Source organism: Entelurus aequoreus, linkage group LG12 (assembly GCF_033978785.1).
Source record: "Entelurus aequoreus isolate RoL-2023_Sb linkage group LG12, RoL_Eaeq_v1.1, whole genome shotgun sequence".
Classification (NCBI taxonomy): Eukaryota; Metazoa; Chordata; class Actinopteri; order Syngnathiformes; family Syngnathidae; genus Entelurus; species Entelurus aequoreus.
In genome coordinates this window covers 61389086-61407562 of record NC_084742.1, presented here as the reverse complement: position 1 = coordinate 61407562, position 18477 = coordinate 61389086, and the positions used below count along the sequence as shown (strand labels likewise).

The 18477-nt window shown below is 34.3% G+C and overlaps 1 protein-coding gene across 1 annotated transcript; it reads left to right on the top strand.

The window, feature by feature from the left end:
- Nucleotides 1-2701: 2701 nt before the first annotated feature.
- On the top strand, nucleotides 2702-17296 carry ccdc3a (coiled-coil domain containing 3a). Its single transcript, XM_062067101.1, has 3 exons — nucleotides 2702-3198; nucleotides 5440-5617; nucleotides 16750-17296. The coding sequence occupies exons 1-3, from the start codon at nucleotides 2822-2824 to the stop codon at nucleotides 17038-17040; spliced, it is 846 nt and encodes a 281-aa protein (XP_061923085.1). The 5' UTR covers nucleotides 2702-2821; the 3' UTR covers nucleotides 17041-17296.
- Nucleotides 17297-18477: the final 1181 nt, after the last annotated feature.

The window sequence follows — 18477 nt, the reverse complement described above, 5'->3', positions numbered from 1 at the left end:
AACATAATGATATGTCACTGAGGTACTAGTTAAAATAATGATATGACACTGAGGTACTACTTAAAATAACACTGAGGTACTAGTTAACGTAATGATATGACACTGACGTACTAGTTAAAATAATGATACAACACTGAGGTACTAGTTAAAATAACACTGAGGTACTAGTTAAAATAATGATATGACACTGAGGTACTAGTTAAAATAATGATATGACACTGATGCACTAGTTAAGATAATGATATGACACTGAGGTACTAGTTAAAATAATGATATGACACTGAGGCACTAGTTAAAATAATGATAGGACACTGAGGTACTAGTTAAAATGATGATATGACACTGAGGTACTAGTTAAAATAATGATATGACACTGAGGTACTAGTTCAAATGAGGTGGCATGCTAATGTTAGTATGCTAAAATGCTAATTGTAACATGTACCAAAATATATTACTCTGACACGTGTAGCTGAAAAATTCATTTTAAAATGCTAGCATGCTAACAGTACTATGCTAACAGTTGGCATTAGTGAAATACCAACATATATATGAGCTGCTAAATGAGCTAATAACAGGTGCTGATGTTAGCATGCTAAAGTGCTAACTGCTTCAAGTACCAAAATATGACTGAGATGTATAAATTAGCTAAAAAAAAGAAGCTAGCATGACAACAGCTTTCATTGGTCAAGTAACAATATATTGTTGATGTTCAAATGTTAGCAAAAATGCTAGCATGCTAATGGAATGCTAAAAAAGTAGCTGCGGCGCACTTTGGACACGCCCATAAACCTTGTGTACTTGTGTACTACACTTTTTGGACACGCCCGTAAACCTTGTGTACTTGTGTACTACATCTTTTGGACACGCCCATGAACCTGGTGTACTTGTGTACTACACTTTTTGGACACGCCCATAAACCTTGTGTACTTGTGTACTACACTTTTTGGACACGCCCATAAACCTTGTGTACTTGTGTACTACACTTTTTGGACACGCCCATAAACCTTGTGTACTTGTGTACTACACTTTTTGGACACGCCCATAAACCTAGTGTACTTGTGTACTACATCTTTTGGACACGCCCATAAACCTTGTGTACTTGTGTACTACATCTTTTGGACACGCCCATAAACCTGGTGTGTAGGAGAGCAGGTGTCTCAGTTTTCCATGGGTCCTTGAAGGCAGCACGAGGCAGGAGAGCAGGTGGCTCAGTTTTCCATGGGTCCTTGAAGGCAGCACGAGGCAGGAGACCAGGTGTCTTAGTTTTACATGGGTCCTTGAAAGGCAGCATGAGGCAAAAGAGCAGGTGACTCAGTTTTCCACGGGTCCTTGAAGGCAGCACGAGGCAGGAGAGCAGGTGGCTCAGTTTTCCATTGGTCCTTGAAGGCAGCACGAGGCAGGAGACCAGGTGTCTTAGTTTTACATGGGTCCTTGAAGGCAGCACGAGGCAAAAGAGCAGGTGACTCAGTTTTCCACGGGTCCTTGAAGGCAGCACGAGGCAGAAGAGCAGGTGTCTCTGCATGGGTCCTTGAAGGCAGCACGGGGCAAAAGAGCAGGTGCCTCAGTTTTCCACGGGTCCTTGAAGGCAGCACGAGGCAGAAGAGCAGGTGACTCAGTTTTCCACGGGTCCTTGAAGGCAGCACGAGGCAGAAGAGCAGGTGACTCAGTTTTCCATGGGTCCTTGAAGGCAGCACGAGGCAGAAGAGCAGGTGTCTCTGCATGGGTCCTTGAAGGCAGCACGGGGCAAAAGAGCAGGTGACTCAGTTTTCCACGGGTCCTTGAAGGCAGCACGAGGCAGAAGAGCAGGTGACTCAGTTTTCCACGGGTGCTTGAAGGCAGCACGAGGCAGAAGAGCAGGTGTCTCTGCATGGGTCCTTGAAGACAGCACGAGGCAGAAGAGCAGGTGTCTCAGTTTTCCACGGGTCCTTGAAGGCAGCACGAGGCAGGAGAGCAGGTGACTCAGTTTTCCATGGGTCCTTGAAGGCAGCACGAGGCAGACGAGCAGGTGACTCAGTTTTCCATGGGTCTTTGAAGGCAGCAAGAGGCAGGAGAGCAGGTGTCTCAGTTTTCCATGGGTCCTTGAAGGCACCACGAGGCAGAAGAGCAGGTGAATCAGTTTTCCATGGGTCCTTGAAGGGAGCACAAGGCAGAAGAGCAGGTGTCTCTGCATGGGTCCTTGAAGGCAGCACGGGGCAAAAGAGCAGGTGACTCAGTTTTCCACGGGTGCTTGAAGGCAGCACGAGGCAGAAGAGCAGGTGTCTCTGCATGGGTCCTTGAAGACAGCACGAGGCAGAAGAGCAGGTGTCTCAGTTTTCCACGGGCCCTTGAAGGCAGCACGAGGCAGGAGAGCAGGTGACTCAGTTTTCCATGGGTCCTTGAAGGCAGCACGAGGCAGAAGAGCAGGTGACTCAGTTTTCCACGGGTCCTTGAAGGCAGCACGAGGCAGACGAGCAGGTGACTCAGTTTTCCACGGGTCCTTGAAGGCAGCACGAGGCAGAAGAGCAGGTGTCTCTGCATGGGTCCTTGAAGGCAGCACGGGGCAAAAGAGCAGGTGACTCAGTTTTCCACGGGTCCTTGAAGGCAGCACGAGGCAGGAGAGCAGGTGACTCAGTTTTCCATGGGTCCTTGAAGGCAGCACGAGGCAGAAGAGCAGGTGACTCAGTTTTCCACGGGTCCTTGAAGGCAGCACGAGGCAGAAGAGCAGGTAGCTCAGTTTTCCACGGGTCCTTGAAGGCAGCACGAGGCAGAAGGACCTTCTTGAACTTTCTGCGGCTGCGGCTGATTGCGTTCGGCAGTTGCAAGTCAGCCCAAGAGTTCGGGGATGCTTTTGGCGGTTGTGCTGCCGGCTTTGCTCGGCTCTTTGGCGCATGTGCAGACGTTGACTCACGGCTGCCAGCTGCCGTCCGAGTGGCGTCCGCAGAGCGAGGGATGCCGCGCGGAGCTGGCGGAGGTGATCGTGTACGCCCGGGTGCTGGCCCTCCACCTGGCCGGCGTCAACTCGCTGCCCTCCGGCTCGGCGTACGAGGGCGCGGAGGAAGGTCTGCTGTACTCCGCCGAGGTGGAGCTGCTGTGCGACCAGGCCTGGGGGAGCATGCTGGAGGTGCCTGCAGGGTCCACACTCAACGTCAGCGGACTGGGTTACCTGTCCTGTCACTCTCACACTGTGATGGACGACTATTCCTACTTCTTCTTCCTCAGGTGATACTTCACTCACCTGTGTGACGTCATCCACACTCTCCCCGAAACTCGTCCCAATCGTTTGTGCTGCGTCTAACTATTTGAGTTAACACCTAATCACCTTTGACAGTTATTAACGTGTAGTTGACGTGTTATTATTCATAAACAACTAAGTCAACATCTTCCCATTCGTTGGTGCTGCACTAACTATTACATATTTAATGTTAATGTTTTATAGTTTTAATGTTATTAACGTGTTATTATTCATAACCAACTAAGTCAGTATCTTCCCATTCGTTGGTGCTGCACTAACTATTACATATTTAATGTTAATGTTTTATAGTTTTAATGTTATTAACGTGTTATTATTCATAACCAACTATATCAAAACATTTTTTTGCCTAACTATTTAAATTGTTATGTTATTAACCTTTCATGGTTGTAATGTTGTTAATGTGTAATTAACGTGTTATTATACATAACCAACTAAGTCAATATCTTCCCAAACGTGTCCCGTTCGTTTGTGCTATGTCTAACTATTTTAGTTAATATCAACTTTTACAGTTATTAACGTGTAATTAATGTTATTATTCATAACCAGCCCCCACAACTAAGTCCATATCTTCCCAAACTTGTCCTATTCGTTGGTGCTGCGTTTTTTTGTCTATTACAGATTTTAATGTTAATGTTTTATAGTTTTAATGTTATTAACGTGTTATTATTCATAACCAACTATGTCAAAATGCCCCTAAACTTGTTTCATTCATTTGTGCTGCAATTTGTTTTGCCTAACTATTTTAATTGTTATGTTATTATTAGAGATGTCCGATAATATCGGTCTGCCGATATTATCGGCCAATAAATGCGTTAAAATGTAATATCGGAAATTATCGGTATCGTTTTTTTTATTATCAGTATCGTTTTTTTTTTTGTTTTTTTTTAAATTTTAGTTTTTTATTAAATCCACATAAAAAACACAAGGTATACTTACAATTAGTGCACCAACCCAAAAAAATTTCCTCCCCCATTTACACTCATTCACACTCATTCACACAAAAGGGTTGTTTCTTTCTGTTATTAATATTCTGGTTCCTACATTATATATCAATATATATCAATACAGTCTGCAAGGGATACAGTCCGTAAGCACACATGGTTGTGCGTGCTGCTGGTCCACTAATAATACTAACCTTTAACAGTTAATTTGACAAATTTTCATTAATTACTAGTTTCTATGTAACTGTTTTTATATTGTTTTACTTTCTTTTTTATTCAAGGAAATGTTTTTAATTTATTCATCTTATTTTATTTGATTATTTTTTTTAAAAAGTACCTTATCTTCACCATACCTGGTTGTCCAAATTAGGCATAATAATGTGTTAATTCCACGACTGTATATACCGGTTGATATCGGTATCGGTTGATATCGGTATCGGTAATTAAAGAGTTGGACAATATCGGCATATCGGATATCGGCAAAAAGCCATTATCGGACATCCCTAGTTATTATCCTTTTATGGTTGTAATGTTGTTCATGTGTAATTAACATGTTATTATTCATAACCAACTATGTCAAAACGTGTCCCATTTGTTTGTGCTGCAAATGTTTTTTGTCCAACTGTTATTCAGTGGGAAGGTGATTCATACGGCGTCACTTGTCACGGTTTACCTGACACATGAAGCGTGACAAACTGGAAGGGTGCACTACCCGCTTTAGCCACCAGACGGCGGCAAAGTCTTGAACATCTTCAAATGTGTTTTGTGGCAATTCCAACTTTGACCACATCGTCAGTTGCTATGTAGAGTGGCGCTTTTCATAATTTTCAGCAGACTGCATTGCAAAATGATGAACCCCCCCTTCCTCTCCACCCAGGATTGGAGCCATATTAATTTCCTTCTGTAGTTTTAATTGTATTCACCTTTTATGATTCCTCACCAGCCCCGCCCACTTGTTTGTGATTCTATTATTATCTTTCTTTTTCACTTTTATCAATCACAAAATGGTGATGTTAAAAACTAGAAATTGGGGCTAACTTGGGGAGATTTTGCGCAGGTGACACAGGTGATGCATGTGACAAGACAAACATGAGGATTTAAAGAGACAGTACATGACAGGCTGTGTTCTAATACACACGTCTGATCAATGGAAAGCCATTGGCCTCCAAGAAAAGCTGTGAAGTCATCTAATAATAATAATAATAATAATAATAATAATCTCCCTTCTAAGTTAGAAACACACCTTTGCTGTCTCTCCCCTTCCAGAATGGACGAGAACTACAACATCCTCCCCCACGGCGTCAACTTCCAGGACGCCATCTTCCCCGACACGGCCGACAACCGCCGCACCTTCTCCAGCCTCTTCCAGTTCTCCAACTGCACCCAGGGCAGCCAGCCCTTCCACACCTTCAGCCCCGAGTGGGACACTCTGGAGGACCACAGGGTGAGGCCCTTCACCTTCAGTGTCAATAGGCTTGTTGCCATAGCAACCCCTGCTTGTACACAGCCACACAAAGTAGTGACATTTTTTTAAAAAAGGCACTTTTTAAAGATTTATTTTGCCTTTCATTCACAATTTTTATGTAAGAGAAAAACACTTATGTTTTTCTTTTTGTATGCATTCTAAATCATGAATAAAGGCTAGCAAAAGTCAGCTGACAATGGAGGTAATGGAAGTCGCTCTATTGCACCTGTAAAGTGCTCTAAAAACATCCATCATTGTTTTCTATACATGATGTAAGTATATATGTCATGTAGTAACATTCATAATAACATGTAATATATACATGATGTAAGTATATATGTCATGTAGTAACATTCATAATAACGTAATATATACATGATGTAAGTATATATGTCATGTAGTAACATTCATAATAACATGTAATATATACATGATGTAAGTATATATGTCATGTAGTAACATTCATAATAACATGTAGTATATACATGATGTAAGTATATATGTCATGTAGTAACATTCATAATAACATGTCATATATACATGATGTAAGTATATATGTCATGTAGTAACATTCATAATAACATGTAATATATACATGATGTAAGTTTATATGTCATGTAGTAACATTCATAATAACATGTAGTATATACATGATGTAAGTATATATGTCATGTAGTAACATTCATAATAACATGTAATATATACATGATGTAAGTATATATGTCATGTAGTAACATTCATAATAACATGTAGTATATACATGATGTAAGTATATATGTCATGTAGTAACATTCATAATAACATGTAATATATACATGATGTAAGTATATATGTCATGTAGTAACATTCATTATAACATGTAATATATACATGATGTAAGTATATATGTCATGTAGTAACATTCATAATAACATGTAATATATACATGATGTAAGTATATATGTCATGTAGTAACATTCATTATAACATGTAGTATTTACATGATGCAAGTATATATGTCATGTAGTAACATTCATAATAACATGTAATATATACATGATGTAAGTATATATGTCATGTAGTAACATTCATAATAACATGTAGTATATACATGATGTAAGTATATATGTCATGTAGTAACATTCATAATAACATGTAATATATACATGATGTAAGTATATATGTCATGTAGTAACATTCATAATAACATGTAGTATATACATGATGTAAGTATATATGTCATGTAGTAACATTCATAATAACATGTAGTATATACATGATGTAAGTATATATGTCATGTAGTAACATTCATTATAACATGTAATATTTACATGATGTAAGTATATATGTCATGTAGTAACATTCATAATAACATGTAATATATACATGATGTAAGTATATATGTCATGTAGTAACATTCATAATAACATGTAATATATACATGATGTAAGTATATATGTCATGTAGTAACATTCATAATAACATGTAGTATATACATGATGTAAGTATATATGTGATGTAGTAACATTCATAATAACATGTAATGTATATATGATGTAAGTATATATGTCATGTAGTAACATTCATAATAACATGTAGTATATACATGATGTAAGTATATATGTCATGTAGTAACATTCATAATAACATGTAATATATACATGATGTAAGTATATATGTCATGTAGTAACATTCATAATAACATGTAGTATATACATGATGTAAGTATATATGTCATGTAGTAACATTCATAATAACATGTAATATATACATGATGTAAGTATATATGTCATGTAGTAACATTCATTATAACATGTAATATTTACATGATGTAAGTATATATGTCATGTAGTAACATTCATAATAACATGTAATATATACATGATGTAAGTATATATGTCATGTAGTAACATTCATAATAACATGTAGTATATACATGATGTAAGTATATATGTCATGTAGTAACATTCATAATAACATGTAATATATACATGATGTAGGTATATATGTCATGTAGTAACATTCATTATAACATGTAATATTTACATGATGTAAGTATATATGTCATGTAGTAACATTCATAATAACATGTAGTATATACATGATGTAAGTATATATGTCATGTAGTAACATTCATAATAACATGTAATATATACATGATGTAAGTATATATGTCATGTAGTAACATTCATAATAACATGTAGTATATACATGATGTAAGTATATATGTCATGTAGTAACATTCATAATAACATGTAATATATACATGATGTAAGTATATATGTCATGTAGTAACATTCATAATAACATGTAATATATACATGATGTAAGTATATATGTCATGTAATAACATTCATAATAACATGTAATATATACATGATGTAAGTATATATGTCATGTAGTAACATTCATAATAACATGTAGTATATACATGATGTAAGTATATATGTCATGTAGTAACATTCATAATAACATGTAATGTATATATGATGTAAGTATATATGTCATGTAGTAACATTCATAATAACATGTAGTATATACATGATGTAAGTATATATGTCATGTAGTAACATTCATAATAACATGTAATATATACATGATGTAAGTATATATGTCATGTAGTAACATTCATAATAACATGTAGTATATACATGATGTAAGTATATATGTCATGTAGTAACATTCATAATAACATGTAATATATACATGATGTAAGTATATATGTCATGTAGTAACATTCATTATAACATGTAATATTTACATGATGTAAGTATATATGTCATGTAGTAACATTCATAATAACATGTAATATATACATGATGTAAGTATATATGTCATGTAGTAACATTCATAATAACATGTAGTATATACATGATGTAAGTATATATGTCATGTAGTAACATTCATAATAACATGTAATATATACATGATGTAAGTATATATGTCATGTAGTAACATTCATTATAACATGTAATATTTACATGATGTAAGTATATATGTCATGTAGTAACATTCATAATAACATGTAGTATATACATGATGTAAGTATATATGTCATGTAGTAACATTCATAATAACATGTAATATATACATGATGTAAGTATATATGTCATGTAGTAACATTCATAATAACATGTAGTATATACATGATGTAAGTATATATGTCATGTAGTAACATTCATAATAACATGTAATATATACATGATGTAAGTATATATGTCATGTAGTAACATTCATTATAACATGTAATATTTACATGATGTAAGTATATATGTCATGTAGTAACATTCATAATAACATGTAATATATACATGATGTAAGTATATATGTCATGTAGTAACATTCATAATAACATGTAGTATATACATGATGTAAGTATATATGTCATGTAGTAACATTCATAATAACATGTAGTATATACATGATGTAAGTATATATGTCATGTAGTAACATTCATAATAACATGTCATATATACATGATGTAAGTATATATGTCATGTAGTAACATTCATAATAACATGTAATATATACATGATGTAAGTATATATGTCATGTAGTAACATTCATAATAACATGTAGTATATACATGATGTAAGTATATATGTCATGTAGTAACATTCATAATAACATGTAATATATACATGATGTAAGTATATATGTCATGTAGTAACATTCATAATAACATGTAGTATATACATGATGTAAGTATATATGTCATGTAGTAACATTCATAATAACATGTAATATATACATGATGTAAGTATATATGTCATGTAGTAACATTCATAATAACATGTAATATATACATGATGTAAGTATATATGTCATGTAGTAACATTCATAATAACATGTAATATATACATGATGTAAGTATATATGTATATATGTCATGTAGTAACATTCATAATAACATGTATTATATACATGATGTAAGTATATATGTCATGTAGTAACATTCATAATAACATGTAATATATACATGATGTAAGTATATATGTCATGTAGTAACATTCATAATAACATGTAATATATACATGATGTAAGTATATATGTCATGTAGTAACAATTATAATAACATGTAATATATACATGATGTAAGTATATATGTCATGTAGTAACATTCATAATAACATGTAATATATACATGATGTAAGTATATATGTCATGTAGTAACATTCATAATAACATGTAATATGTACATGATGTAAGTATATATGTCATGTAGTAACATTCATAATAACATGTAATATATACATGATGTAAGTATATATGTCATGTAGTAACATTCATAATAACATGTAATATATACATGATGTAAGTATATATGTCATGTAGTAACATTCATAATAACATGTAATATATACATGATGTAAGTATATATGTCATGTAGTAACATTCATAATAACATGTAATATATACATGATGTAAGTATATATGTCATGTAGTAACATTCATAATAACATGTAGTATATACATGATGTAAGTATATATGTCATGTAGTAACATTCATATTAACATGTCATATATACATGATGTAAGTATATATGTCATTTAGTAACATTCATATTAACATGTCATATATACATGATGTAAGTATATATGTCATGTAGTAACATTCATAATAACATGTAATATATACATGATGTAAGTATATATGTCATGTAGTAACATTCATAATAACATGTAGTATATACATGATGTAAGTATATATGTCATGTAGTAACATTCATAATAACATGTAATATATACATGATGTAAGTATATATGTCATGTAGTAACATTCATATTAACATGTCATATATACATGATGTAAGTATATATGTCATGTAGTAACATTCATAATAACATGTAATATATACATGATGTAAGTATATATGTCATGTAGTAACATTCATAATAACATGTAATATATACATGATGTAAGTATATATGTCATGTACTAACATTCATAATAACATGTAATATATACATGATGTAAGTATATGTCATGTAGTAACATTCATAATAACATGTAATATATACATGATGTAAGTATATATGTCATGTAGTAACATTCATAATAACATGTAATATATACATGATGTAAGTATATGTCATGTAGCAACATTCATAATAACATGTAATATATACATGATGTAAGTATATATGTCATGTAGTAACATTCATAATAACATGTAATATATACATGATGTAAGTATATATGTCATGTAGTAACATTCATAATAACATGTAATATATACATGATGTAAGTATATATGTCATGTAGTAACATTCATAATAACATGTAATATATACATGATGTAAGTATATATGTCATGTAGTAACATTCATAATAACATGTAATATATACATGATGTAAGTATATATGTCATGTAGTAACATTCATAATAACATGTAATATATACATGATGTAAGTATATATGTCATGTAGTAACATTCATAATAACATGTAATATATACATGATGTAAGTATATATGTCATGTAGTAACATTCATAATAACATGTAATATATACATGATGTAAGTATATATGTCATGTAGTAACATTCATAATAACATGTAATATATACATGATGTAAGTATATATGTCATGTAGTAACATTCATAATAACATGTAATATATACATGATGTAAGTATATATGTCATGTAGTAACATTCATAATAACATGTAATATATACATGATGTAAGTATATATGTCATGTAGTAACATTCATAATAACATGTAGTATATACATGATGTAAGTATATATGTCATGTAGTAACATTCATAATAACATGTAATATATACATGATGTAAGTATATATGTCATGTAGTAACATTCATAATAACATGTAATATATACATGATGTAAGTATATATGTCATGTAGTAACATTCATAATAACATGTAGTATATACATGATGTAAGTATATATGTCATGTAGTAACATTCATAATAACATGTAGTATATACATGATGTAAGTATATATGTCATGTAGTAACATTCATAATAACATGTCATATATACATGATGTAAGTATATATGTCATGTAGTAACATTCATAATAACATGTAATATATACATGATGTAAGTATATATGTCATGTAGTAACATTCATAATAACATGTAGTATATACATGATGTAAGTATATATGCCATGTAGTAACATTCATAATAACATGTAATATATACATGATGTAAGTATATATGTCATGTAGTAACATTCATAATAACATGTAGTATCATGATGTAAGTATATATGTCATGTAGTAACATTCATATTAACATGTCATATATACATGATGTAAGTATATATGTCATGTAGTAACATTCATAATAACATGTAATATATACATGATGTAAGTATATATGTCATGTAGTAACATTCATAATAACATGTAATATATACATGATGTAAGTATATATGTCATATAGTAACATTCATAATAACATGTAGTATATACATGATGTAAGTATATATGTCATGTAGTAACATTCATAATAACATGTAGTATATACATGATGTAAGTATATGTCATGTAGTAACATTCATAATAACATGTCATATATACATGATGTAAGTATATATGTCATGTAGTAACATTCATAATAACATGTCATATATACATGATGTAAGTATATATGTCATGTAGTAAAATTCATAATAACATGTCATATACACATGATGTAAGTATATATGTCATGTAGTAACATTCATAATAACATGTCATATATACATGATGTAAGTATATATGTCATGTAGTAAAATTCATAATAACATGTAATATTTACATGATGTAAGTATATATGTCATGTAGTAACATTCATAATAACATGTAATATTTACATGATGTAAGTATATATGTCATGTAGTAACATTCATAATAACATGTAATATATACATGATGTAAGTATATATGTCATGTAGTAACATTCATAATAACATGTAGTATATACATGATGTAAGTATATATGTCATGTAGTAACATTCATAATAACAAACATGTGATATTTACATGTTTTGCATCACAATCGCTAATCATGGGAAACTTCATGAGAGACAACAAAGACTACTCTGGGACAAATGATGATCCAGAAACTTCTGTTTTTGAACCTGAATATAAGGAGGATGATCGACAAGTTTTAGAAGCTGTGTGCTAAACAAATGCATCTTTAGTCAAACACTAAGCATCATGTAGCAGTATTGCTAAGTGCTAAACAAGATATGCAAACATAGTAAAACAATCACTTACTCTACAAAATCTGCTCTCACTGGGATAAAGACTGACTTGCATCTTCCTCTTTACATGAAAAATTCATCATAATCCTCACAAAAAGTTAAAAAAAAAAAAAAAAGTTTTGCAAACAACCATTTTTTTGTGTCTTTCTGGCAATCTTTGTCTTTAAGTTGGATGTCAAAGTTGACCAACTTGTGGGTTTATGTCCACAACCTTCTACTATCCAGGTGAGAGGCATGATTTATCATCTACAATTAACTTTCACCAACTCAGAGGCGACGCAGCAGCTCAATATGTCAATATAGCAGCATAAGCTAGTTAGCGCTCTGTGATCACAGCGCTGCTAAAATAACATTTGTTTCATATTCAGGTCACAAGATGTGAATAAAATGTTGTTGACAGTTTTTTAGAGGGCTTTATGTGCGTGATATACTACTCCTTTTAGCGGCACTGTTGGCCACCTCTTACTTGCCATATTGTATGAGTTAGAATGCATAAAAAAATGAATATATAGTCTTACATAAAGATTGGGAATGATAGGCTAATTGCCCCCAAAAAGTGCAGTTCCCCTTTAAGAAAGGCAGACTTGACATGGAGTTGTTTTTAGCACTTTGTAATGAATGAAAGATTGTAAACATTGGATCCAAGATGGCGGTCCTTAGAGGACTTCTACTTCTGTTGCTCACCTGTGCACAGATGGCAGGACAAACATTGTTTCATGACCTTGAAAAGGTTTGTTGATAGAGCAGAAATATTTGCAGACTTTTGGACTGAACTCTACTGGAGTCTTTTGTGAAGCGTCTAGGATGGTATTGTTGTAAAAGAGAGATGGTATGGTACCAGGTATTGTTGTAAAAGAGAGATGGTATGGTACCAGGTATTGTTGTAAAAGAGAGATGGTATGGTACCAGCCCTACGGTACATTGGCCCCTGGATGATGTCCCACATGTGACCCATCATGTCCCACATGTCACCCATCATGTCCCACATGTCACCCATCATGTCCCACATGTGACCCATCATGTCTCACATGTGGGACCCATCATGTCCCACATGTCACCCATCATTTCCCACATGTCACCCATCATGTCCCACATGTGACCCATCATGTCCCACATGTCACCCATCATGTCCCACATGTGACCCATCATGTCCCACATGTCACCCATCATGTCCCACATGTCACCCATCATGTCCCACATGTCACCCATCAGGGCCACTTTGGAACTCTACTGGACATGAAGTCTAGAGAGATGCTCATTTTGCATCCTTTTTCTGTTTCGAGAGGGGAACTGGAGGTATATAGTCATATAAATATACACGTACAGTATATATATATATATATACACATACATATATATATATGTATATATGTGTATATATATATATATATATATATATATATATATATATATATATATATATATATATATATATATATATATATATATATATATATGTATATATATATATATATATATATGTATATATATATATATATATATATATGTATATATATATATATATATATATATATATATATATATATATATATATATATATATATATATATATATATATATATATATATATATATATATATATATATATATATATATATATATATATATATATATACCTCAACCCCGCCCACCTCAACCTCCTCATGCATGTTCCCAATTCCAAGCTGCTGTTTTGAGGCATGTTAAAAATATATATTTTTTTCCATAACTTGAGTTGATTTATTTTGGAAAACCTTGTTACATTGTTTAATGCATCCAGCGGGGCATCACAACACAATGAGGCATAATAATGTGTTAATTCCACCACTGTATATATCGGTATCGCAGCTTGATATCGGAATCAGTAATTAAGAGTTGGACAATATCAAAATATCAGCAAAAAAGCCATTATCGGACATCTCGAATATATATATAACATATATATATATATATATATATATATATATATATATATATATATATATATATATATATATGTATATATATATATATATATATATATATATATATATATATATATATATATATATATATATATATATATATATATATTATACACATATATATACATATATATTTATTAGGGATGTCCGATAATGGCTTTTTGCCGATATCCGATATTCCGATATTGTCCAACTCTTTAATTACCGATACCGATATCAACCGATATATGCAGTCGTGGAATTAACACATTATTATGCCTAATTTGGACAACCATGTATGGTGAAGATAAAGTCCTTTAAAAAAAAATAAAAAAAATAAGATAACTAAATTAAAAACATTTTCTTGAATAGAAAAGAAAGTAAAACAATATAAAAACAGTTACATAGAAACTAGTAATTAATGAAAATGAGTAAAATTAACTGTTAAAGGTTAGTACTATTAGTGGACCAGCAGCAAGCACAATCATGTGTGCTTACGGACTGTATCCCTTGCAGACTGTATTGATATATATTGATATATAATGTAGGAACCAGAATATTGATAACAGAAAGAAATGGGGTAGGGAGGTTTTTTGGGTTGGTGCACTAATTGTAAGTGTATCTTGTGTTTTTTATGTTGATTTAATAAAAAAAACAAAAAAACTGATACAGATAATTAAAAAAAACGATACCGATAATTTCCGATATTACATTTTAACGCATTTATCGGCCGATCGGACATCCCTAATATTTATATATATAAATGTATACACATATATACGGTACATACACATATCTATACATATACTGTATACACACATATATATACACATATACAGTATGCTGTATGTGTGTGTATATATATTAATACAATATATATACACACATTTATATACACATGTATATATATATATATATATATATATATATATATATATATGTATATATATATATATATATATATATATATATATATATATATACACATACATACATACACATATATATATATATATATATATATATATATACATATACGTTTGTACATATACATATATACATTCATACATACATATACATATACACTTATATACATAAATACATACATACATATACATGTATACGTATACATATATATACATATATACATACATCCATCCATCCATTTTCTACCGCATATTCCCTTCGTAGCTGAGATATACATACATACACTACCGTTCAAAAGTTTGGGGTCACCCAAACAATTTTGTGGAATAGCCTTCATTTCTAAGAACAAGAATAGACTGTCGAGTTTCAGATGAAAGTTCTCTTTTTCTGGCCATTTTGAGCGTTTAATTGACCCCACAAATGTGATGCTCCAGAAACTCAATCTGCTCAAAGGAAGGTCAGTTTTGTAGCTTCTGTAACGAGCTAAACTGTTTTCAGATGTGTGAACATGATTGCACAAGGGTTTTCCAATCATCAATTAGCCTTCTGAGCCAATGAGCAAACACATTGTACCATTAGAACACTGGAGTGATAGTTGCTGGAAATGGGCCTCTATACACCTATGTAGATATTGCACCAAAAACCAGACATTTGCAGCTAGAATAGTCATTTACCACATTAGCAATGTATAGAGTGTATTTCTTTAAAGTTAAGACTAGTTTAAAGTTATCTTCATTGAAAAGTACAGTGCTTTTCCTTCAAAAATAAGGACATTTCAATGTGACCCCAAACTTTTGAATGGTAGTGTATATGTATGTATATATACATTAGGTCAGAAAAAAACAGAGACTATTTCATCCCTACAAGCCTGTTTCGCAGGTTTCTCTGCTCTTCAGGGGATTTCCCTGAAGTATATTCCGCTGTATATATATGTATATATATATATATATGTGTGTATGTATGGCATGATGGATGCTCCTCCACTGTGTTTGTTGAGGAAAAGCATGAAGCTGACTGTGCATGATGTCATCCTCCACAGCTGCTGTGTTCCTCCGTGCAGGCGGCGCTCTTTGAGGAGGAGGAGCGAGGTCGCAAGGCTCAGGAGCGCCTGGCCGCCGCAGAGAGACGCAACAAGCAGCTGAAGGAGCGCCTTGGCAAGGTGAAACGCTCCCTGAGGAACGCCCGCAAGGCGGCTGGCAGGGCGCAGCAGGAGGTGCAGGAGCTGCTGGTGAGGCTGAAGGCCGCCGAGCGCCGAGCAGGCCATCATCTCAACACCATCACGCAGGAGGAAGCAGGACGCTACGCCGGGCGTCACAGCGTGCGACTGTGATGGAGTGTGGCCGCTAATCACGCTCCAGGAGCTTCTGCCAATAAACTCTTTCCAAGCACTTTGGCTGGAACACACCACTGGCTGCAACACACCACTGGCTGCAACACACCACTGGCTGCAACACACCACTGGCTGGAACACACCACTGGCTGCAACACACCACTGGCTGGAACACACCACTGGCTGGAACACACCACTGGCTGCAACACACCACTGGCTGGAACACACCACTGGCTGCAACACACCACTCGCTGGAACACACCACTGGCTGGAACACACCACTGGCTGCAACACACCACTGGCTGCAACATACCACTGGCTGGAACACACCACTGGCTGGAACACACCACTAGCTGCAACACACCACTGGCTAGAACACACCACTGGCTGCAACACACCACTGGCTGCAACACACCACTGGCTGCAACACACCACTGGCTAGAACACACCACTGGCTGCAACACACCACTGGCTAGAACACACCACTGGCTGCAACACACCACCGGCTGGAACACACCACTAGCTGGAACACACCACTGGCTGCAACACACCACTGGCTGGAACACACCACCGGCTGCAACACACCACTGGCTGGAACACACCACTAGCTGGAACACACCATTGGCTGCAACACACCACTGGCTGCAACACACCACTGGCTGGAACACACCACTGGCTGGAACACACCACTGGCTGCAACACACCACTGGCTGCAACACACCACTGGCTGGAACACACCACTGGCTGGAACACACCACTGGCTGCAACACACCACTGGCTGCAACACACCACTGGCTAGAACACACCATTGGCTGCAACACACCACTGGCTGGGCTGCAGCCTGCATGGGAGAGGACAAGAAAAGCAGCTTTCCGCCTGGAGAAACTCTGTGTGGTGGAATCCCTTTTCATCGTAGGACACAATTTCACCGTGCTAACTCCACTCAGTGCATCACCACCTCAATGTCACCGTGCTAACTCCACCCAGTGCAGCACCACCTCAATAACAGCTAAATGTTACAAGCAAAGACTTGAGTTCTAAGCATCACTCTTACCTGCTAGCATTAGCTTGTAGCGCAGAAAGGAAGAAGGTGAGTGCTGAGAATAAGTGGTGGAAGAATAATAAACAAGCCAAGAATGCTCAAATAATGACTAAACGCCAGACATGTATCCATGAAAATATTGAAAAGCTGCCGGGGGTGTGTTTGGCGAGGAGAGGAGAGCGCGGTCATTCTTTTGTTTTTGTGCAACGTTCAAAGTCTTTTAAAAGTGGTGTTCAAATGCTGCCTTTTGGGATTCAATTGATTTCAAGTCCTTTCAATTGAAGACTGCGATTTGAGATACAAGTGTTTTGAGTTAAGAGCTCCGTCACAGAACCATTTAAGCTCCTAACTCCTACTGTATCGCTATTTGCCACACCTTGGAGCTTCATCTCACT